The 23,525-nt window shown below is 42.1% G+C and overlaps 1 protein-coding gene across 3 annotated transcripts in view; it reads left to right on the top strand.

Annotated features, from left to right (window-relative positions):
* Positions 1 to 23,525, top strand: part of capn15 (calpain 15) — a 281,287-nt gene that overhangs the window by 231,082 nt on the left and 26,680 nt on the right. For all 3 annotated transcript variants that reach the window (XM_048552366.2, XM_048552365.2, XM_059654055.1), the window contains one exon: positions 23,002 to 23,210. In XM_048552366.2, coding sequence (XP_048408323.1) covers positions 23,002 to 23,210 — 209 coding nt within the window. The remainder of the gene's footprint in view (positions 1 to 23,001; positions 23,211 to 23,525) is intronic.

Raw genomic sequence — 23,525 nt, 5'->3', positions numbered from 1 at the left:
CCTCCACCTCCTCCAGAACTTCCAATTTCCTGGCCCCCAACACCTCATTTTCACCATGGACGTCCAGTCCCTATACACCTGTATTCCTCATGCAGATGGCCTCAAGGCCCTCCAATTCTTTCTGTCCCGCAGGCCTGACCAGTCCCCCTCCACTGACACCCTCATCCGCCTAGCCGAACTCGTCCTCCCCCTCAACAACTTCTCTTTCGATTCCTCCCACTTCCTACAGACAAAGGGGGTGGCCATGGGCACCCACGTGGGCCCCAGCTATCCCTGCCTCTTTGTAGGTTACGTGGAACAGTCCCTCTTCCACACCTACACAGGCCCCAAACCCCACCTCTTCCTCCATTACATTGACTGTATCGGCGCCACCTCTTGCTCCTAAGAGGAGCTCGAACAGTTCATCCACTTCACCAACACCTTCCACCCCAACCTCAAGTTCACCTGGGCCATCTCCAACACACCCCTCACCTTCCTGGACCCCTCTGTCTCCATCTCAGGTAACTAGCTAGAAACTGATGTCCATTTCAAGCCCACCAACTCCCACAGCTACCTCGAATATACCTCCTCCCACCCACCCTCCTGCAAAAATTCCATCCCCTATTCCCAATTCCTCCGCCTCCGCCACATCTGCTCCCAGGCTGAGGCATTCCACTCCCCCACATCCCAGATGTCCACGTTCTTCAAGAACCGTAACTTTCCCCCCACAGTGGTCGAGAACGGCCTTGACCGCATTTCCCGCAACACATCCCTCACACCCCGCCCCCGCCACAACCGCCCTAAGAGGATCCCCCTTGTTCTCACATACCACCCCACCAACCTCTGGATACAGCGCATCATCCTCCAACACTTCCACCATCTACAATCCGACCCCACCACCCAAGACATTTTTCCATCCCCACCCTTGCCTGCCTTCTGGAGAGACCACTCTCTCCATGACTCCCTTGTCCGCTCCACACTCCCCTCCAACCCCACCACACCCGGCACCTTTCCCTGCAACTGCAGGAAGTGCTACACTTGCCCCCACACCTCCTCCGTCATCCCCATCCCAGGCACCAAGATGACTTTCCATATTAAGCAGATGTTCACCTGCACATCTGCCAATGTGGTATACTGTATCCACTGTACCCGGTGTGGCTTCCTCTACATTGGGGAAACCAAGCGGAGGCTTGGAGAACGCCTCCGCTCGGTTCGCAGTAAACAACTGCACCTCCCAGTCACGAACCATTTTAACTCCCCCTCCCATTCCTTAGACGACTTGTCCATCATGGGCCTCCAGCAGTGCCACAATGATGCCACCTGAAGGTTGCAGGAACAGCAACTCCTATTCCGCTTGGGAACCCTGCAGCCCAATGGTATCAATGTGGACTTCAGCAGCTTCAAAATCTCCTCTTCCCCCACTGCATCCCAAAACCAGCCCAGCTCGTCCCCTACCCCCACTGCATCCCAGAACCAACCCAGCTTGTCCCCACCTCCCTAACCTGTTCTTCCTCTCTCACCTATCCCCTCCTCCCACCTCAAGCCACGCCTCCATTTCCTACCTACTAACCTCATCCCGCCTCCTTGACCTGTCCGTCCTCCCTGGACTGACCTATCCCCTCCCTACCTCCCCACCCATACTCTCCTTTCCACCTATCATCTCCTCTATCCATCTTAGGTCCACCTCCCCCCACCGCCCCCCCCCCAACTTATTTCAGAACCCTCTCCCCATCTCCCTCTCTGATGAAGGGTCTAAGCCCGAAACGTCAGCTTTTGTGCTCCTGAGATGCTGCTTGGCCTGCTGTGTTCATCCAGCTTCACGCTTTGTTATCTTCAATTCCATGTCTTTGCTGAATTAACTAATTGCAGCAGTAGGATCCAAGATGTAATTAACCTCAGATTTTTTTCTGGTTTAGCGGGAAAAAATCAGCCATGGTTCATACTCCTCTTGACTTTCTGGTGAACCCTGCTAGAAAGTATGCAGTAAAGTATAAATGTCCTGTCTGGACAGGATCAAGATTAATTGCAATTTTGAATTGGGTGATTATAGAACAACTAAGTAGCATCCCAGGAATTCATCATCTGCTTGTCCCCGACAGATTTTAATTAGAAACACCAACATTGTTTGGCGTAAAATGACACCGTACAAATCTCAGGCTCCCATCTCAATGAGCACTCTGGCATTCTTTTCTTCTTTTTCTTTTTAAACTGTCTAACAGATGTAATGGAATGCCTTAAAGAATATATTATGTTGTAGGTGTAGGGAGCACAGTGACAGGTCTGAAGGACTGACATAGACATAGAACATGGTTGAATAAGAAACACAGGTTCTATTCTGCTGGCAGTAAAAGTTAATTTACTAACAGTAAATGTCACAGAACCTCAAATGCCATGTTTGTCTGATGATAGTTTTATTTAACTTAACTCCCTATCTGCTGCATTGTGCAGAAAAGAGCTACTGAAATGATTGCAAGCTGCTTTAATGGACTTGAGTGATTCTATTGTCCAGAAGACGTAAGATAAGGTCTCAGGTTACACACTCCTCTATGCTGTTATTCTTAGTGCACTCATCTGTTTGGAGACTGATTTTGTCCAATTCCTAGGGTGCGAACTAATTGAGAGACAATGTGGAATTGGCTTCTCATTCAAGGATTAAATACATTATAAAGAAAGTTCATTATTGTGCAGAGTCTGTTTGAATTGGATAGGTCAATAATGGTTTTTTTGCTAATGATTTTATCATTTCAGGGCAAGTGTGAAACCCATGTTGAAAGGATAAACACTTTGCACTTGTCTTCATGGTGAATCACATTACAAGCATCTTGAACGTAGTAGAATGTCAAAACACAAAAGGGAGGCAGGAACTTTAAGCAGCAACCATCACTAGAGGAAAACTAACAGAACTAAAATCTGCTAAGTCTTTTGGGCCCGATGGCCTGTATCGAAGGCTCTTCAGAGATCACTCTGTAGAGATATTGGATTAATTAATCATAAACTTACAAACATTTCTTGTTTCTGGAAAGGTTCCAGTGGATTGGAAATCCACAAATATAAGCAGTTCTACGCAAAAAGAGACAAAATGTGCGAAACTATACCTCAGCTTAACTTTTGTCATTGGAAAAATCCTTTATTTAGTGAGTAGTACCAGGACATTTAAAAACTCATATATTAAGGTGTATCTTGATAGGCACATCAATGGACGGTGAACAGAGGGATGGAAACTGTGTACGGCCAATAAGTATTGTATCTAAATAAATATTAGGAATCAGTGCAGGCTTGGTGGGCCGACGGCCTGTTCCTGTGCTGTACTGTGTTGTGCTGTCTTCTGATATGACAGAGTCAACATGGTTTTATGAAAGGGAAATCCTGTTTTATAAATGTGTTACAATTCTTTGACAACGTATTATATAACGCAAATAAAAGGACCGCAGTAAATGTGTTTGCAATGCCAAAAGCATTTGATAATATTCCATATCAAAGGTTGCTACACAAATTAGGAACTTAGTGTAGTAAGTAATATATTAGACTGAAAGAGGATTGGTTACCTAACTGGAAACGAGTCAGAATAAATGTGTTACAGTTTGCCAACCTGAAAACTACATTTGCCCTGCCCTACCCAAACTGTAGGTCCTCAACTATTTGCAATTTATGTTAGGGACTTGTATGAAGATACAAAAGTGGATTGTAGACAAATGTTCATACAAAGCTGATACAAAAGTAGGAAAGCAAATTACAAGGAGAACACAATGGGCAGGATTTTTTGATGGTGGGGTTTTCTGCCTCACCACCTGAAGAATTGGTGGGTAATGTGTCCCTGCCGATCACAGCAACTTCACTATTCTTCTTCAGAACCAGACTTAAAACATTAACTGAGATAACCAAGTGTGAGGCTGGATGAACACAGCAGTCCAAGCAGCATCTCAGGAGCACAAAAGCTGACATTTCGGGCCTAGACCCTTCATCAGAGCATCATCGGTCTAGGCCCAAAACATCAGCTTTTGTGCTCCTGAGATGTTACTTGGCCTGCTGTGTTCATCCAGCTTCATGCTTGGTTATCTTGGATTCTCCAGCATCTGCAGTTCCCATTACCTTTGAAACATTAACTGTTTCTGTCTCCAACAATGGTGCCAGATCTGCTGAGTTGCACCAGCATTCTTTGTTACAGATTTCCAGCATCCATAGTGTTTTTTGCCTTTTTTCAAATGGTATCAGATTGGATTCATTGTCTGCCAAATCTTTGGGTGGAGGAGTGCGGAAACCCAACTGTCCAAATAATTCCGGCCCAGGGCTTGATACTGCACCTCAGTCACCAAGGCAACATGATTGGAGACCCCTATGTCTAGATGGTTGAACTTTCTTGCGGCAAACAAAAGTGAACAGCACAATATATTATTTTAGAAAGAACTGATGAGTAGAATTGCTAAATATGGAAAGCAAAACATTGCAGATGGTAGAAATCTGAAATACTGTTACAAAAAATATTGGAGCAACTCATCAAATCAGGCAGCATCTTTGGACTTATTACTGAACAATACACTTTATTACACCAGTGCACTGAGATATTTATTGCAGTATAAATCTGGTTATGTCACACTTTTTTCCTCAGTTTTATTTCACAGAAATATAAAATCATTTATTTAATCTATGGAAATTTTTCCTGTATGAATCAGGAGAGTTTTGATGGACTTTCCATATGTGGTGGGGAAGTAATAGTGTACTTCAGTACAAATTGATGGAACAACTGGAGAGAACATTGGGCTGTGATCTGAGGTGCCACAGTCCCCACCTTGCCCTTACCCAGCTAAAATTCAGTTGAACTGGGAAGCTTGTCCACAGTTGCAGTGGTTGCCCCACTGTAATTTAAAGTCTCACGTTTCAAGTGAGACTGGCTGAATTATGTCCTTCAATGCTGTCGTGATTCTCTGACTTCCAAGTCACGCTTGGGAGAAAGTTTGCCTCAGAGAGCTGCTAGATGAAGAGCCAGCTGGAACTAGTGATCATTGCTGCACGACAGATCAATTTTGCTGAAAGGGCTTAGTGGGGAGGGTCAGAGGAAGTGTCCCACACCCTCTCTGCATATTCTTCTCCCCACTCCTACCTCAATAGCAGCCTATGTGCCTGCGTCCCATCTCCTTCCTGGCATGGGTTTCCTCTCACCATAGGTGAAATACTGGTTGCAGGGTTAATGAGGCCCCTGAGTGACTGGTGCATGGGAATGGCGAGCGTGTTCAATGTTTCCCCTGCACAGTCGAGCCCCCAGTCTTCCTGTATGAGCTAGGGGCAGAAAGGTCAACTACGAGTTTTTGCATGGCACCCTGCCTTCAAACCTGCCAGTGAAGGAGCATTAACTCAAACCAATGGAGATGATCTGACACTTAGTGATGAATTGTAGAATCCTTACAGTGTGGAAGAAGGGCATTCAGCCCATCAACTCCACCATGACCCTCTGAAGAGCATCCCATCCAGATTCGCACCTTACCCTATCCATGTAATCCCCATGGCCAGTCCACCTATCCTGCAGTCTTTGGACTGTGGGAGGAAACTGAAGAAACCACACAGACACAGGGAGAATGTGTAAACTCCACACAGACAGTCGCCTGAGGGTGGAACTGAACCTGGGTCCCTTGCGCTGTGAGGGAACAGTGCTACCACTGTGCCACCTAGGGAGGAAAATGGGAAGTATTATGGAGTGAGAAAAGATATTGACTGTTCCCGAAAGTCAGTCTTTTAAATAACTTTTTGTTATGTGTTATTTGTTATATTCAACTGTATTAAATCTTCAGTGTTGTCCACTGAATGGAGAATTGCTCAGGAATAAACTGCAAAGTTTTAATTTCTCACTGTTAATGTCATCACAGTTAATGATTCAGAATACTTTGATCCCCAATCCCAATATCAGTACAAGAACACAAAACTGAATAAAATACATTAAAATAATGACTGTCACATTCTTTTAAAATAAAAACATACTCACACTGCACCTCTTCTCTCAAGAGATTTCACAGCAAATATTCCAAAGTTCAAACAATGGAAATAAACTCTTGCTCATATAATTTAAACATTAAAATCATTTGAATCTTGAGACTTTCACACCACTTTGTAACTATTCTGAATTATTCTTGATCTTAACATATTTACTCACCATTATAGACTGATATGTTTGATAATGATATGTTTATAATTAGTAATGCCTTTTCAGGTCATCTCTTGGTTAAAGACAGTGTTGGAGGTATAATTGTTGAACACCTTCTTGTGAAATATGAATGGATTTGCAAACAACAGACCTGTTCCTAATATCACATAACAAGCAGCATTGTGATGTCAGACCTGTAGAATGCTGCCTAAAGATCTATTGGCTTCTTGACACACAATGAATGAATGTTTAAAGTAGTGGCTGGGATGCCAGTCAAGAAGACTACTCTGTCCTGGATTGTGTCAAATTTCTTTTGGAGCTGCAGTCATCCAGCCAATTGGAAGGTATTTCATCACGTACCAGGACTTGAGCCTCGTAGATGGTAGGCAGGCTTTGCGGAGTTAGGGGGTGTGTAATTCACTGCAGGCTTCTCAGCCTCTGATCTCTTGTAACCACAGTGTTTTTGTGTTGGTCCAGTTCAATTTCTGATTAATGTTAACACACAGGACGCTTTTGATTCAGGATTAAGCAATGGTAATGCAGTTTAATGCTAATGGACAATACTTGGGTGATCTCTTGTTGGAGATGGTCATTGTCTGGCACTTACATAGTGCAAATGTTCCTTGCAGAAATTTTCATTTCAGTGTTTTAGTTATTCCAGTTGCCTCCTTTCAAAGGTGAATTTCTCGATTTTCTCCAATTTTACAACCAATATGATGGATCGGTATATTTCTGCCCTGGAAATGGACCAGAATCCCCTATTATACTTGGGCAATTAGAAATCGAATGATAAAATTAACCCTTTGTTTAGTGAACTTTTTCTTTCTTAATTTAGTTCTTCTCCAACAGGAAACAAAATATATCCACAGGTTTCATTTGGTTATTTGGAACAGTTACCCAGTGACAAAAGATGATTAGCTGATTGTTCACTGTTAGTGATTATTGGTGAAAAACCAAATATCAAAAGTAAATTCTGACAGCTCTGCAGCACAAGACCTATGCAGGAGACTGTACTTGAACATACATAACCCAAACAACAATTAACATCGTCAAGGGAGAGAGCTTTATGTACATGCAGGGACAGATAATTGTTTCCAGCCGAAACAGTGTAATTCTCCTTACGGAGTAATCTTTGTGCTCACCTCATTCATCTATGCACAATGCAACTCCAATTCAATGCACTAATAAACCTCCCTAATATAAATTATTGTAGGACTGGTTCCCAAGTTTCTATCAGCGCAATCATATTAGGTTGCTTTCTGAAAACACTTTGCTCATTCAGCAGTTTGTAAGTCCAGCTGTAAGTGCCCTGGTAAATTGTTGCTTAAGGTGACTCATTGCTTAAAAAAAAACATTTTGTCGAAGATTTCCATCGTGCATTCATCAGGGCACTTTGCAAGAATACCAATTCCAACATTCAAAACCAACATTTGTGCTTCACGAGAGGAGAGTGCTGATTGATTGGTAGATGGATTCTGATCAATAGAGGTGTCATCATGGAATAAATACCCTCACTTCTATAGAGCAGTAGAAATGTCGGTAATCCAAGCCCTGAAAGGTTTGAGTACTTTAAAGGGCATGCACTTGAAACCATTTAACCTATAAGCAAACATAGTGAAAAGGATAGAGCCAAGAATAAATACTGAGGATTTTTAAGGGACATACCACCTCGCCATAATGGAATGCGCTGTGGGAAGCGAGGAGGCTGTTAGCATGAAAGTCAAAAGGGTACATGAGGAAGGTTTCAGGGACAATTTGGGGCACAAAGAGTTTGACGGACAGAGATTGCAAGGCCTTTCCATTTTTTTCGCAGCTGGGACAAAGTCCCACAGCAGTGACCTGGGCCACTGAAGATCATGCCCCTGAAGCACATGCTACCTGAGGTCAGTGCACAAAGTCTGCAATTTTACTGTCTCTTGCTACAAACTTCAAGGATAAAAATCCAGCCGAGTAGTTGAGATATCCTAAGGCTTGATCAAAGAGAAATAGTTTAAGAAGTATCTTAAAGGAGGAAAGTAATCTACAAAGGTCAAAAATATTGGAGGGAATTCAAGATTTTGGGACCTAGGCATCTGAAGCAATGGCTACCAGTGGTGGAGCAGCTACGATTTGGAAGGCACAAGAGGCCATAATCAAAGTATTTGGCGGGTGGGGAGAGTGGTGGAGACGTGGACTGTCACACATCTGCTGGAATGTGCCTTTGCAAAGAAAGTCTGGAGAGAGATGCAGTGGTTCTTGTCGAGGTTTGTCCCAGGCAACTCCATGATGCAAGACTTGGTGCTGTACAGTCCGTTCCCTGGGACGAACAAAAGATAAACACCAAGTGCAACTAGAGGACCGTCAAACCAGTGAAAGATGCTCTTTGGTCTGTCCGAAACTTGTTGGTCTTTCAGAAGATGAATTTGACCTTGACCGAGTGTTGTAGACTGGTACATTCCGAGGTCGAGGACTACATGCTTTTCATGATTGTAACAAAATCAGTCAAAGGGACATTATAGAATATGATTTCCCTGTGTGGGGTTGTTAACTGACCAATCAGGTAGTCCTGCCTGGCAGATATAAACAGGAATGTCTGAGGTTTTGCTCACTCAGAGAGCTGGCTCTGAGAGAGCTGGATCAGGGTCAAGATCTCTCCAAATGTAAATAAAGGATGACTTGGTAACAGTATACTGGCCTCTGTGAAGTTATTTCGGTGGTGATGAGAGAAAAGCACACTCCTGAGGAAATTTGCTGAAGACTGTCATCTTGGAGTTGGGTTAAGTGTTTCTAGCATAATGCGATTTTTTTGGGAAACTTGACTCATTTGATCCTGCTGTCAAAGACTGGGCCCAGTATGTGGAAAGAAAGTGTTATTTTTTCCAGGCAAGTGACATTGGGATAGTTGAAAAGAAACAAGTCATTCTGCTGACAGCTTGTGGACCCATAGCTTTTTCAACTAATAGGAACCTAACTTGCCCTAAGGTGTCAGATACAAAAATCTTTCAAGAGTTTAGTTAGGGATTACAATCACAAGCTGCCCTTAATTCTGAGATACTATTGGTTTTACTTGGCAATTCCAGAACCAGGGGAATCCATATTAGGATTTTTGACAAGGTTAAAATGACTGGCAGAGGAATGTGACTTTGGTTTAACCCTTAATTAAATGCTGAAAGGTACTTTGGTTAATGATGTAACCATGCAAAAGAACTTGCTATCCTGAAACTCAACTGGACTTCATACAGGCACTGCAACTGGCCTGCCACTGGAAAATGCATCAAGTGGTGCATATGAGTTGCAGAGTATTCCAATGGAAGCGGATACCCTCACTAGTCCAACTGAGCTTGAGGAACACCACTTGAGTGAAGACAATCAAATAGCCTCACTCGGGACATATCCTGAACAGAGGGACTTTAGGTCAAACCATAACAAAACCTCAAAACAAAGCCAAACTGTGGCCAAACAGTTTAAAATTTTCTTCATGATCCAGACCAGCAAGACATTGTAGTTGCTACCAGTATGCGAACTCGAGATATCAAAAGAATCCCACTAGACCTAAATTGAGTAAGAGAAGTCAAAGGCTGGTGTCAGGGAGAGTGGACACCCTGAAAAGTCCATGTACATCTGCTTTGGAACAGTTAAATTGCTTAGCAACATCCAAATCCGAACCAATCAAAATAAACATCTGGTTAAAAGGTTCTAATGGAAGTCAATGCCAGACATTTCAATAATTGCAGTACTAATCTTTAACAAAATTATCTCTGGACTCCAACCTCGAAGTTTATATAAGAGCTTGGCTAGACGGAGAATGTATACCAGGGAACCATTACAGATTAAGGGTACAACTTCTGTTCCGGTCTGGTTCAGTTACCACTGATTGTAGTAAAAGGTTCGTGCAGTAGTCTAATGGGCTGAAATTGGTTGAGAAAGATTCACCTAGATTGGCTCAACATTTTTTGATTAGAAAATGGCTGTCTGAATGAAGTCCTAATTAAATAACCGGACATTTTCAGGAAAGTCTAGGGAATATCAAAGGAGCCAAGGCTACCTTGCATGCTGACCTGGAAGCAATCCCATGATCTGGAAGGCCCACCCAGTGCCATTTGCCTTAGAGAAAAAAGTAGAGACAGAAATCAGGAGGGTGGAAAGCCAAGGAATCATCAAACCAGTCCAACTTGTGGAATGGGCAGCACCAGTCATACCGATTGTGAAGCCCAATGGGTCATTTCACCTTTTGTGGGGATTTAAACAAATGGTAAACCATTTTTTTGCAGCTGGATAAATACCCAATCCCTCAAAGAGGATTTATACATAAAATTGGCAGGAGGTCTGTCCATTACGAAAGTGGACATGAGCTTTGTGTACTTGCGACTGCGGTTAGATGAGGATACCCAGAAATATGCTACAATTAATATCCATAAGGGTTTGTATGAATATACAAGGCTGTCATTTCGGGTATAATCAGCTATGCCATTTTTCACGAATGATGGAGAGCACTTTACAAGGTCTACCCAGGTCACTGTTGACATGCTAATAACTGGGAAGACTAATAAGGAGCACTTAGAGAACGTGGACATAGGCCTTAAATGTTTCTCCCAGGTGGGTGTATTCATTAGAAGAGAAAAATGTGTGTTTCAGGCATTCCAGTGAGTTGGCAAGACCAGATTACACCTGTTGGAAGATAATGTGAGGGCAAGCAAAGGTGCCCTTGCTCCCACATCCATAATGGAGCTTTGATCTTTACTTGGGCCCATGAGCTATGACAGAGAGTTCATACATAATCTGGTCTTTATTCTTGGCAGCTTTGTGTCAAAGGGTCAGCTTTGGAAATGGCCATGTAGCCAAGCCATGGCCTTCAGGGGAGTAAAGAAACAGCTATCATCCTGTAAGGTGTTAGCACACTATGATCCTAAGCGAGGTCTGGTATTGACATGCTATGCCTACCTGAACGGCACTGGGGTAGTATTAGCTGATAGGTGTCTGAATGGAAAGGAATGCCGAATAGCATATGCATCCAGGACTTTAGCTAATGCAGAGCGTAAATACACCCAGATAGAGAAGGAAGGTTTGGCGGTCATTCTTAGAATGAAGACGTTCCACCACTACCTTTACTCAGCTAAATTTTTAATAATAACCAACCACAAATCCCTGCTGGACAGCACAATGCCACCTATATCATCACGTCAAATTCATAGGTGGGCTCCAATCCTAAGTGCATATAATATAAGTTGTTACACTCTCTGGGAGACCAAGTAGCAAATGCAGGTGCATTGAGTTGCCTCCCGCTGGCAGATGCGCCGCTGGTGGAACAGCATCAGGAACGCCAATGCTGGACACGAGACTCTGCTAAGCAAGAGAGACATTTTATTTCAGAGAACAAAGTGTGTGGTTTGGAACCATAGAAATGGCCTTGCAAGGGCAAGAGGCATGGTCAACACAAGGTTTGGTCCAGTGACGTATAAAGTCCAGGTAGGTGCAACGGTCCTGAACGTGCATGTGGATTATATGAGAGCTGCAATTCTCAAACAGTGTGGGAGCAAACATGCACAGCTCCTCGACTGCCTTTCCGACTGTTCCAGAACCCCTGGGTACTCCCTTTCCATCAAGAGTTGAAGATACCTGAGAACTGCCCAAAGAGGAAAGTAAATTTCTTCTGAAATGCTCCAGGTGCAAGAGGTGAGCTACTGTGCATTACGTACCACCCATATCAGAGTTGGAGATGCCTGATCCAGTGCTAAAACGCCCCAGGAGGAGCTGCAAAAAAAAACAGCCAATGCCCTCAGACTCCAGGTTGGGCTGCAGTGATTGCAACAAGGTCAGCTGGTTGGACCAAAGAAACAGCTATCATCCTCTAAGGTGTTAGCACACTATGATCCTAAGCGAGGTCTGGTATTGACATGCTATGCCTACCTGGAGGCAGGTAGGAGTTCACTGACTGGACCAGATTAACAGCGCAATCAGGGATAAGAACAGAGTGACAGGTGTTCTGTTCTCTCGGAGAGAGTTAAATCAGTGTCAAGGACTCTCAACGTATAAATAAAGGGTGACTTGGTGACAGGGTAACTGGCCAACTGGAACTATTTCAGTGCTCAGGTAAGCACTAAAACTTGGGGCAGCTGCCACCAAAGTACAGTGGGGAAAGACTCCCATGTAAGCTCTTTCCACCAAAGTTAAATGGGAATCCCTTCAGTTATCAGACCCTCCCAGGGACTCAAGTGTAGGTAAACATAGTCTTGTACAAATGGCTTGGGTTTCATCACTGACTGTTTTATCATCAACTGTGTCATAATAGTTGAATAAAGAGAGGAAAGGAGTACAACGAGACAAGATATCGACACAGATGGGTTTTCACTAGCTTGCTGAGGATCTTTTTAAAAATTAGATCACGCGCATCTAAATAATGAAGACATCACTCAGCTTTTTATACATGCAATCTAGTAGAAGTATTTGCTATCGACATTCTCAAGCTAATTTACTAAGGGCACTTTGTCATTCAAATGAAACATGATTGAGTAATCTGGTGAAAACAGTTACAGATCATTTAATTTCTAGAGAACATTTTAGCCCTCTCCGTGTCTCTACCTCTCGCTCAGCTTAGGGCTTTGTACATACTTTGAACAGTTGGAAACACTGGTGATTTAATGACAGTGGTCAATAGGTGAAAATTGCTGCAGGGATTTGGTCGTGGGAAAACCCTGCAGTTGTGTGCGATAGCACTTTTGAATACACAGTTTATTTATAGAGGAATTCTAGGGTTCTTTTGGCACAGTGGTAGTGCCCCTACCTTTGAGATATTCTGTTATACTCAGGTCATCTTGAGTGACAGCTAAGATTTAACTGGAATCACCCTGACCTTATACGAACAGGGGCATAGATTTTTGCAACATCAGTACAATCACATCAGATGACATGAATGGTTACAACGTAGAAAGGGATCATTCACTCCTTTTGTTCAATGTCAATTCTCTGCAAGGTCATTTCAGCTGGTCTTGACAACTGCTGCGCCCACCCTCTCCCTGTAGCTCTACAAAATTTTCTCTTTAGATAATTATCCAATTCCCTTTGGAGAGTCAAACTTAAAACCTGCCTGAAGCACACACTCATCTCTAGATCCTAACCATTTGCTGTATAAAAAAGTATTTCCTCAATTTGCTTTTGGTTTTCAAGCAAATTTAGATTCATCAGCCTTAAACTGATGTCTCCTAGATATTCATTCTGCATCAATGGGAATATTTCCAACCTACCCACTCTGTCTAGACCCCTCATTATTTTGAGCATCTCTATCAAATCTCCTGTCAAACCTCTCTTTAAAGACAGTCTCAGCCTAAATTCAAACATCCACCTTAAATCCCTCATCCTTGAAACTGTTCTCATCAATGTCTTGCTGCGTTTTTTCTAATGCTCTTACATCCTTCGTAAAGGTTGGAGCTCAGAACTGGACACAATATTCCAGTTAAGGCTCAACCAGTATTTTATAGAGGTTCAACATAATTTATTTTTCAATGATATGTCTTATTTATCTTAAGACCTGGCCATTTCCCTCATCAAGACTGCTCTGCCATTCAATTAGATAATGGCTGATCTACTAATCCTCAACTCTACTCTGTCTTTTCACTACAATTATCGATTCCCTTACTTATTAAAAATCTACCTCCAACATGAATGTATTTAAAGGCTAAGCCTCTACAGCCCCTTTGCAATAAAGAATACCACAGATTTCACAACTCTCTAAGTGAAGGAATTCTTCTTCTTTCTGTCTCAAATAGATGACTCCTTATTTTGAGATTGTGCTGTCCAGTCCTAGACGTTCAAGCAAGGGGAAACAAGCTTTCTACATCTACCCTGTCAAGCCCAATAAGAATTCTATACGTTTCAATGAGGTCGCCTCTCATTCTTCTTTCCTGCAATATAACTGCAGTTCAGGCCTAACCTTCTCAACCTCTCCTCACAAGAAAATCCCTCCATACCTGGGATCAACTAAGTGAACCTCGACTGCCTCCAACACCTTGGATAAGGGAGCTAAAATTGTTCACAGTATTCTAGATGTGGTCTGACTCGTGTCTGCTACAGTTTTAGCAAGATTTACCTATTTTTATACACCATTTGCTTTGAAATAAAGTCCAACTTTTCATTTACTTTCCTTATTACCTCCTGAATCTGTATGTTAGCTTTACGATTTTTGCACAAGGTCCATCAAGTCCCTCTCTTCTGCAGCTGCCTGCCAAAGTTCTCTGTTTAAGTAATAATCCACACCTCTATTCTTTCTCCAAAGTACAAAACTTCAGATTTTCACACATTATCTTACATCTGCTAAATCTTTGCTCAATCAGCCAACTTGCCCGAATGCCTATAGAGTCTTCATGTCATCCTCATTACTAGCCTTCCTACCTATTTTTGAGTTGTCTGAAAACTGGCTTTCATTTCTGTCCATTCACTTCTGTCATCTAAGTAATTAATATATGGCTCTGAATAATTGTGGTATCACCACTGATCCCTATGAGCCTTCACTAGGTTGCTATCCCCAAAATGTCCCCTTTTCTTAACTTTCTAGCTTTTATTAGTTAGCCGATCCTCTATCCCTGCTAATATACTCCCCCAACACCATAGGCTGTCATTTTATTCAATAGCATTATGCGAGGTAACCTCACTGATCGCCTTTTGGAAATCCAAACAGATTACATCTACTGGTTCTACTTATCTATCCTGCTTGTTACCTCCTCAAAGGATTATAATAAATTTGTCAGGCCTGCCTTCCCCCCCTTCATGAAACATCACCTGACTCTGAGCCCGTATCTAAGAATATGATGGCACTGGGGGACATTCTAAGGAGGTTTACAGTAATGACCCTGGGGATGAAGAGCTTGTCATATAAGGAGTGATTAAGGACCCTGGGTCTATACTCAATGGAATTTAGAAGCATTAGGGAGGATGTGATTGAAACCTACAGAATAGTGAAGGGCCTGGATAGAGTGGAGAGACTGGGACCCGGGGCACAGCCTCCAGGGTGAAGGGACAACCGTTTAGAACTTAGATGAGGAGGAATTCTTTCAGACGGAGGGTGGTAACTCTGTGGAACTCGTTGCTACAAAATACTGTGAAGGCTAAGTCATTAAGTGTTTTTAAGACAGAGATAGATAGGTTCTTGATCAGTAAGGGGACCAACGGTTACAGGGAGAATGCAGGAGAATGGGCTTGAGAAATCTATCAGTCGTGACCAAAAGAAGAAGCAGACTTGATGGGCTGAAAGGCCTAATTTTGCTTCTATATCTCCTCGTCTTGTATTGAATTGAATCCGTTAGTGATGGAATGATTTCCTCTGGTCCCACCTGAGCTTAGGTTCATAGGACTCAACAAGCTTCTAGTGTCAGAGCCTAGTATCCATTACTTATGTACAGTCCCAGTTGTAAGTGTCAACAGGTTTTTTTTGACTGTTTGAACATCATGGCCAAGTGTTACATTCTGGTGCCCTCCTAACTAGGATGTACAAGGCTGAGGGGTGACCCGATAGAAGACTAAGATAATAAAATGATTTGATATGCTAGTTGTAGAGAAAATATTTCTATTTGTTGGAATGATGAGGAGAATTCTATACTAACTGTTTGGCTCTGCAACTGAATTGTCAAGTGTGAGAAAATAATTGGTCCCATAACTGTTCATGTTTTGCTTTGTAAACTGTGGATCGAGACACAGTATGCTCTCCTTTTTAATAGTTTTCACTTTTCACATTGTGATTTCTTTCACAAGACAGATAGCACCCTCTTTTGGTTTAAATTCAGCATTCCTCATCTGAACTTGCTTGTCTGAACTGTCAGAACAGTAGTTTTTTAACAATTTAAGAAAAACCTGAGACGAATTTGCCACCAGTGATAAGGCACAGACTTCCTCTGTGTAATGTACCTTAAAGCACTGCGACATATTAAACACAAGTTCCTTGACTAGAATAGAATTTTTTGTAATTAATGCAGTCAATCTCTCACATTCTTGCCTTATTCAACAACTCAGTTGGGCTGGAAACAAGTGGTGGTAGCTTGGCTCTGAAGCTGGACTTTGGAACTTTGTGCTGTGCTAGTGTTGGGCATTTCATGCCACATTTTATAGAACAGTATGTCATATGGGTTTGGCCAGTTTTATCAATCAGTTAAGCTAATTTATTAAAGTCAGATGTACAGTCAGACCCCCAGAGGTGTTCACATGATGAAGGATTCCATTATGAGGAAAAAAATGTTAATTTACTCTGATTTTTGCAGGAACTAAAACCTTTTGAAATTAACCTGGAGAGGATTCAGTCCTCTCATTGTTAAAAAGAAATGTATGTAAATTATCGAAGTGCAGCTGGGAAAACATGTTGAACAAAATCTTATCACTTTAATACAGTTTTTATCATAATTGACTGTTACAAAAATACAAGTTCTTTGGCACATAAATTGAGGGTGTACTGATTTTTTCATTGAGAAATCCTCCTGTACCCTAATTACACAAGTATGCAATCACATGTCCTTTCTGATACAATCTGCTTAGCACAACCCAACGGTGCATGTGTACATTTTTTTAAAATTAATTGTTTCTCACCTCAGTTCTTTTGTTATTTTCTGTATTTGTCTTTAGAACTCTGAAACATTGAGTGATTTCCCAAGAGTGCCAGCAATAATTAAATATGTAACCATCATGGTTAGTAGAAAGTTATTGCAAATTATTTTGGGGTACTCTGATAATCTTTGTACATTTATGATGCCTGACTGAAGTGTATCAAACTTCTGTGAAACTATTATGACAAACTCTGATACATCTTTGTGGAAATTCTTTATGACTTACACACCCTGTAATTTCTGTACATCTACGTGCAAGCGAACTTCTCACCATTGGAGTAATTTCCTCCCATGCACATCTGAAGGAGCTGACTCAATCCTGGAATACAGAATCAAGGGTATTATCAAGTTTTGATTACCTGAGCCAGATGGTCATTATCCCCCTCTGCACCAGCTGTAAGTGCTTGCAGGCTGTTCAGTTTTTGAACATCACATTGAGTATGAAATTCTGAAGCTGCCTTCTAGAAAAAAGATACGTGAAGGATTGAGCCGATAGAGGTCTGTAACATTATGAAAAAGTTTGATAGGGTAGAAATAAGGAAAATATATCCACTTGTGAGGGTCTTTAAAACTAGAGGACTGTAAATCTATGATAAAAGTAGTACTGTAATTTCATAGCTGTCTGCAATTTTCTGATTGCTTGGTAGGTTGATTTGATTGACAGAGCCTGCAGCTTGCAACAGGCTGGTGCAGGTGAAGCAACTATTGTATTGATTTGGAGGTCCAGAGAGCAGTTAAATTCAAATGTTGCAAATTCACCAAGTGTATTATTGGTCTGAATAGTTGTATTCTCTCTCTATCTAACTGGCTGAACTCTGCTGTTGACAGGCCAAAGTGCCCTCAAACTAAGTTTCCCAGCTACAATCTGAAGCATGTCTAATGTGACTCCCGTTTAATTTTGTCTTTCCACCTCCTTCCCACGACTGCAAATTGGAGACATTTCAGTTTCTTCTGATGAATGTAGGCAATGGAGGTTTTGTCTCTGTGGCTAGCATCTATCTCTGAACCAGAAGACCTAGGTTCAAATCCTATTGCAGGATTTGTTGCCGTTGAAGGAACATTTGTGTTCTGATGAAGCAGATTTGCTAATCAACCTTCTAATCCTTTCAGCACAGATGTTTTGTTTTATTTTATTCATTTATTTGTGGAATGTGGGCATCGCTGGCTGGCCAGCATTTCTTGCCCATCCCTAGTTGCCCTTGAGAAGGTGCTGGTGCGCTGCCTTCTTGTACTACTGCAGTCCTGCAGCAGTGGGTTGACCCACAGTGCTAATAGTAAGGGAAGTACAGGATTTTGACCCAGCAACAGTGAATGAACAGCAATATATTTCCAAGCCAGGATGGTAAGTGCCTTGGACGGGAACTTGAAGGTTATGGTATTCCCCTATATCTGCTGCCCTTGTCCTTCTAGATGGAAGTGGTCGTGGGTTTGGAAGCTGTTGTCTGAGGATCTTTTTGATGAATTTCTGCAGTGCATCTTGCAGATAGAACACACTGCTGCTACTGACCGTCGGCGGGGGAGGGAGTGAGTGCTTGTGGATGTAGTGTCAATCAAGCGGGCTGCTTGGTCCTGGATGGTGTCAAGTTTCTTAAGTGTTATTGGGGCTGCACTCTGCCAGGCACGTGGGGAATATTCCAATCACACTCCTGACTTGTGCTTCATAGATGGTAGACAGGCTTTGAGGAGTCAGGTGAGTTCCCAGCTTCTGGCCTGCTCTTGTAGCCACTCTGTTAATGTGGTGAGTCCAGTTGAGTTTCTGGTCAATGGCAGCCCCCAGGATGCTGATAGTGGGGTAAGAATGGCAGTTTCCAAAGCCAGCCATTTTTTTTCCAGAGTAGTGCCCCTCAAACTATAATCACAATCTTTACATGCCTGTGTGGTCTATGGCTGCTTACAGACGTAAGGAATATAGATGAAGAGATCAGAAACTGCAAGGAGGCAGCCTTAAAGCTGTTTACCCACCTGCTCTTTGATGCATCCCCTCAAAAAAGAACTTTACTTTTCTGTGAGCTTAGTTGGTAGTTGCTACTTAGCTGTTATGCCTCAATGATGTGGTGTTGAATGAAGCGCATGTGATTCTCCAACGGTGGCATTGATGGTCAGGGTTGGTGGAGAAAAACTAACAAAATGTAGGGGAAGCCCAATAGTAGGTTTGCCTGGGCTAAAGGGATAGAGGTGGAACATGGAGGATAGCATAGAGGGTAGTGGGGCTGAATGGCATGGGGTGTGTGACATAGCACGTAGAAATAGGGATATGGAATTGAGGAATGCATGTGAGGCAAAAAAATGGGAACGAAATGAAAAGGGTGAGGAATGTCACGGAGTTAGTATGAGGGAGATCACATGGGAAGGATGAAATTATTTGACCTAAGGTAGTACAGTAAATAAATATATAAATTTCATTGCAAATGTTTTACCTCTCTACGAATCTAAGATAGTCAATGGAATGTTGTCAAAGGTGAAATCATCACCAGGTATTCCTATTTATGATGTTTTGTTGCTGGGCAGATCGTTGTTCAATACCTGAAAATAATTGGACTCAATGCTGACCTGAGGATTGGTTGTAGCAAGGTCCTGGGAAGAAATGTTTTACCTCTAGCAGTTGTTCATATAACAAAGTAGTTTAATGGTTAGTTAATTAGTTAATATACTGGGCAGATATAATGGAGGGACTGTTGGGTTGAATGAGTTGTAGGACTTGAGTTGTTAATATGCTTTCTGTGGCCAATTAATAAACTCCATCTTCAGAGATGGGTGTCTTGGTTCTCTTTCAGTGTTTGGTTTAGAACTAAGAGTTCATTTCAGAATTAAGATTGTAATTGGGTGTTCCTTTGGAGAAGAAAGACTGAAACCAAATGCAGTGTGTCAGGATATGACTTCACACTGAACTTTTTGAAGCAAAACTTCATGATCAGTGGACCAATTAAGACATGGTTATGTCTTCACAAAAACAAAAGAAAGTTTCAACCTTGGCACTGTTGCTTCCTGGAAGAAGCAAGATTCTTTTCTATCCATTCATGGGATGTGGGCATCATTGGCTGGGCCAGTGTTGATCATTTATTCTTAGTTGCCCTTAAGCTGGTGATGAGTTGCACTTTTGAATTGCTGCAGACCATTTGGTTTAGAAACACTCACAATGCCAATAGGGAGAGTATCCCAGGATTTTAAGACTGAAGAAACAGTGAAATACAAGTTTGAGGTGATGCACTTTGGTAGGAGTAACCAGAAGGCAAAGTACAGGGCTAATGGTAAGATTCTTGGTAGTGTAGATGAGCAGAGAGATCTCGGTGTCCATGTACACAGATCCTTGAAAGTTGCCACCCAGGTTGACAGGGTTGTTAAGAAGGCATACAGTGTTTTAGCCTTTATTTATAGAGGGATCGAGTTCCGGAACCAAGAGGTTATGGTGAAGCTGTACAAAACTCTGGTGCGGCCACACTTGCAGTATTGCGTACACTTCTGGTCACCGCATTATAAGAAGGATGTGGAAGCTTTGGAAAGGGTGCAGAGGAGATTTACTAGGATGTTGCCTGGTATGGAGGGAAGGTCTTAGGAGGAAAGGCTGAGGGACTTGAGACTATTTTTGTTAGAGAGAAGAAGGTTGAGAGGTGACTTAATTGAAACATATAAAATAATCAGAGGGTTAGATAGGGTGGATAGGGAGAGCCTTTTTCCTAGGATGGTGACGGCGAGCACGAGGGGGCATAGCTTTAAATTGAGGGGTGAAAGATATAGGACAGATGTCCGAGGTAGTTTCTTTACTCAGAGTAGTAAGGGAATGGAACGCTTTGCCTGCAATGGTAGTAGATTCGCCAACTTTAGGTACATTTAAGTTGTCATTGGATAAGCATATGGACGTACATGGAATAGTGTAGGTTAGATGGGCTTGAGATCGGTATGACAGGTCAGCACAACATGGAGGGCCGAAGGGCCTGTACTGTGCTGTAATGTTCTATGTTCTATGTATCAGTGGCGCTCTGGGAGACAAGCTGGACAAGTGTAGCATTGTGACTGTCATAGAGGATTTCATAGTTAGCTTTAGGCAGTCTGTGCAACTAGAGATGTAAAACCCCAGAAAAAAATCAAAAAGTTTTTATTTGTGCAAAGTTAGAGTGAATTCTGTTCATGATAATGAGACTCCATTTGTGCTAGCATAGTGGATGTCACAGGGTCCAAGATTTCTTTTGAGAAGATGAAGAACAACCAGATGTTGTGATCCATTTTGGAACCAAAAGATGTGAGTAGAAAAAGGTTTAAGATCCTCATGTGTTTCTGCAATGAGACACAAGATTGAAAAACAGCATCCTATGAGATGGTTATCTTTGTAGTTTTGTCAGTGCCACATGCAAGAGGTTACAGAACAGGAAAAAAATGTGGGTGAATGTGTCTCTGGCAAACTGTTGCAGAAGCTGGCGTTTCAAATTGCAGGGGTATTCATGGATAGTTTACATTGTTGCTACTGTCAGGGAGCCTGTAAACCACCCCCACCAGTGACTTCTTTCCCCTGCTATTACTTATCTCCACCCGAGCTAATTCTACATCTTGACTTCTGGAATCAAGGTCATCTTTACCTAATGGACAAATGCCATCCTTGATGAACAGTGCTATCCTTCCACATTTACCTGGCTCCCTGTCCTCCTTAAATGTCATATCTATCAGCGTTCAGCACCTAATCCTTGTCATCCTGGAGCTATATTTCCATAATAGCTACAAAATCATAGCTATTTGCTTCAATTTGTGCTATCAATTTGTTTACTTCGTTATGAATTCTACAGGTACAGAAACTTAAGGTTTTGCTTTTCATTATCTTTTAAACATACAGTTTTGTTTGTTGGCGTACTCTTAGGTCTTTTTTTAAAAATCTCATTTCCTTCCTGGTATTCTCTGAGCTTTTATTTCCATATTTTACTATTACCCTTACGTTATCTCAACTTTTTGATATACGACAGTGTTCCACACTTGATGATCAGTGCCCCTTATTTAGGTTAAAACCCTGCTCACTTCCCTAGCCATGCAATTCAAAACAACATTGGCCTCAGCATGTTTCATGTGTAGATGATTCCATGGTACAGTCCCCACCTTTCCCGGTACTCATCCCAAGAACCAGCACCCACCTCTCCCACGTCAGTGTTTGAATCTCATATACATCTCTCTACATCCAGTACTGTAGTGTGATGTGATGATAGGAGAGACAGAAGGTGACTCTCTGAGAAAGACCCTGAGTATTTTTATCCACTAACATAGTGAACTGCTGTGTGGCCATTTGAGTTCAGGAGCCTGATTGTAACTGTGCGGATTTCAAATGAGTTAAATTCTTTTTCTTTTTTCATTCATGAGACAGTAACGTCTCCTACTGTAGTCCAATTGTGTACAATGATCAATAATCTACAGATTAAGTTAAATGTTTTAAATTATTTATTCATTCCTGGGATTTGCACATCCCTCGTAAGGCCAGCATTTAGTGTCCCATTCCTAAATATTCTTGAGCTGAGCTATTTCAGGGAGCAGTTAACAGCCAATCACATTGCTGTAGGTCTTGAATCACAGGTAGGCCAGCTCAGGTAATGGTAAATTTCCTTTGCTAGAGAACATCGGTGAAGTAGATGGGCTTTTCTGGCAATCAACAAAAGCTTCATGGTCATCATTACAGATAAAGCCTTTTAAATATAGATATGTTCATCCAGCCAAGTCCAGAAAATCTGTGCATTCTGAGATGTTTTTAGAATGAATTGTTAAATTATGTGTCAAGTACGATCTGTTTACTTGATAGGCACCTTTTAAAAATCTGTCAGTAAGCAAAACATGATTTTAAAAAATAAAGTTCAGGATTATGGTGAACAGATCTTAAGTTACAGCCCAAAAGGAACATATGCAACAGAGATATTGCTCAGCTCCAGTTCTCAGCAAAAAGTAATCTGACAATGACCTGTATTTACATATTTATCACACTAAGATATCCCAAGGTGCTTCAAAGGTCATTTATCAAATATGATTTTGACACTGAGCAACTGAAGGAAATATTCAAGCAGCTCACCAAAAGCATGTTATGTTTTAAAGAGCCATTAGAAATGTGTCATATTGTGATTGTCAGTCTGACCTCCTCAGGGTGCCCCTGTACGTCTATCTAGTTCTTCCTTGTGGTAGCCTGGCAGAGCTATGGAGCTCACTGTCTGATGGGTTGTGAACATTAGGATGCTCCTATGTTCTGTTGAAGGTATGAATCATATGCTGCTGGGCCAAGGTGAGGGAATTTTAAACAGAACAATATCTGTGCTATTTATATTTATTCTGCTTCCTAAAAGAAATCAAATGTTCTTTTCTCTGTAGAACAATGTGAATTTTGTGGATGACAGCTTTCCCCCCGGCCCGCAATCTGTTGGTTTCCCAGAGGGAGACAGTGTACAGCAGAGGGTGAAGCAATGGCTGCGGCCTCATGAAATCAGCTGCAACAGTTTCAAAGATCGGAATGTCAAATGGTCCATCTTCAGAACCCCGCGTCCATCTGACATCTCCCAGGGCCTGCTGGGAAATTGCTGGTATGTGTCCACATGCACCTCCTGTCAAATCAGTATGTTGAGTAAGTTGAGCGAGGACTTTGCAGCTCCTGGAACATTTCTGTCTATTTTTACGATCATAAAGGACATGAGAGGATTAGGCCATTCAGCCCGTTGGGTTTGTTCTGCCATTCAACGAGATCATAGCTGATCTGACAATCCTCAACTATTTTCCTGCCTCTTCCCCATAACTGTTATTCCTTTACTGATTAAAAATCTATCTCAGCCTTGAATATACCTAATGACGCAGCCTTGACAGCCTTGAGGTAAAGTATTCTACACTTTCAGTACCCTCTG

This window comes from Stegostoma tigrinum, chromosome 23, assembly GCF_030684315.1.
Source record: "Stegostoma tigrinum isolate sSteTig4 chromosome 23, sSteTig4.hap1, whole genome shotgun sequence".
NCBI lineage: Eukaryota > Metazoa > Chordata > Chondrichthyes > Orectolobiformes > Stegostomatidae > Stegostoma > Stegostoma tigrinum.
The sequence above is the reverse complement of the archived record's forward strand: the minus strand, read 5'-3'. Positions and strand labels throughout refer to the sequence as shown.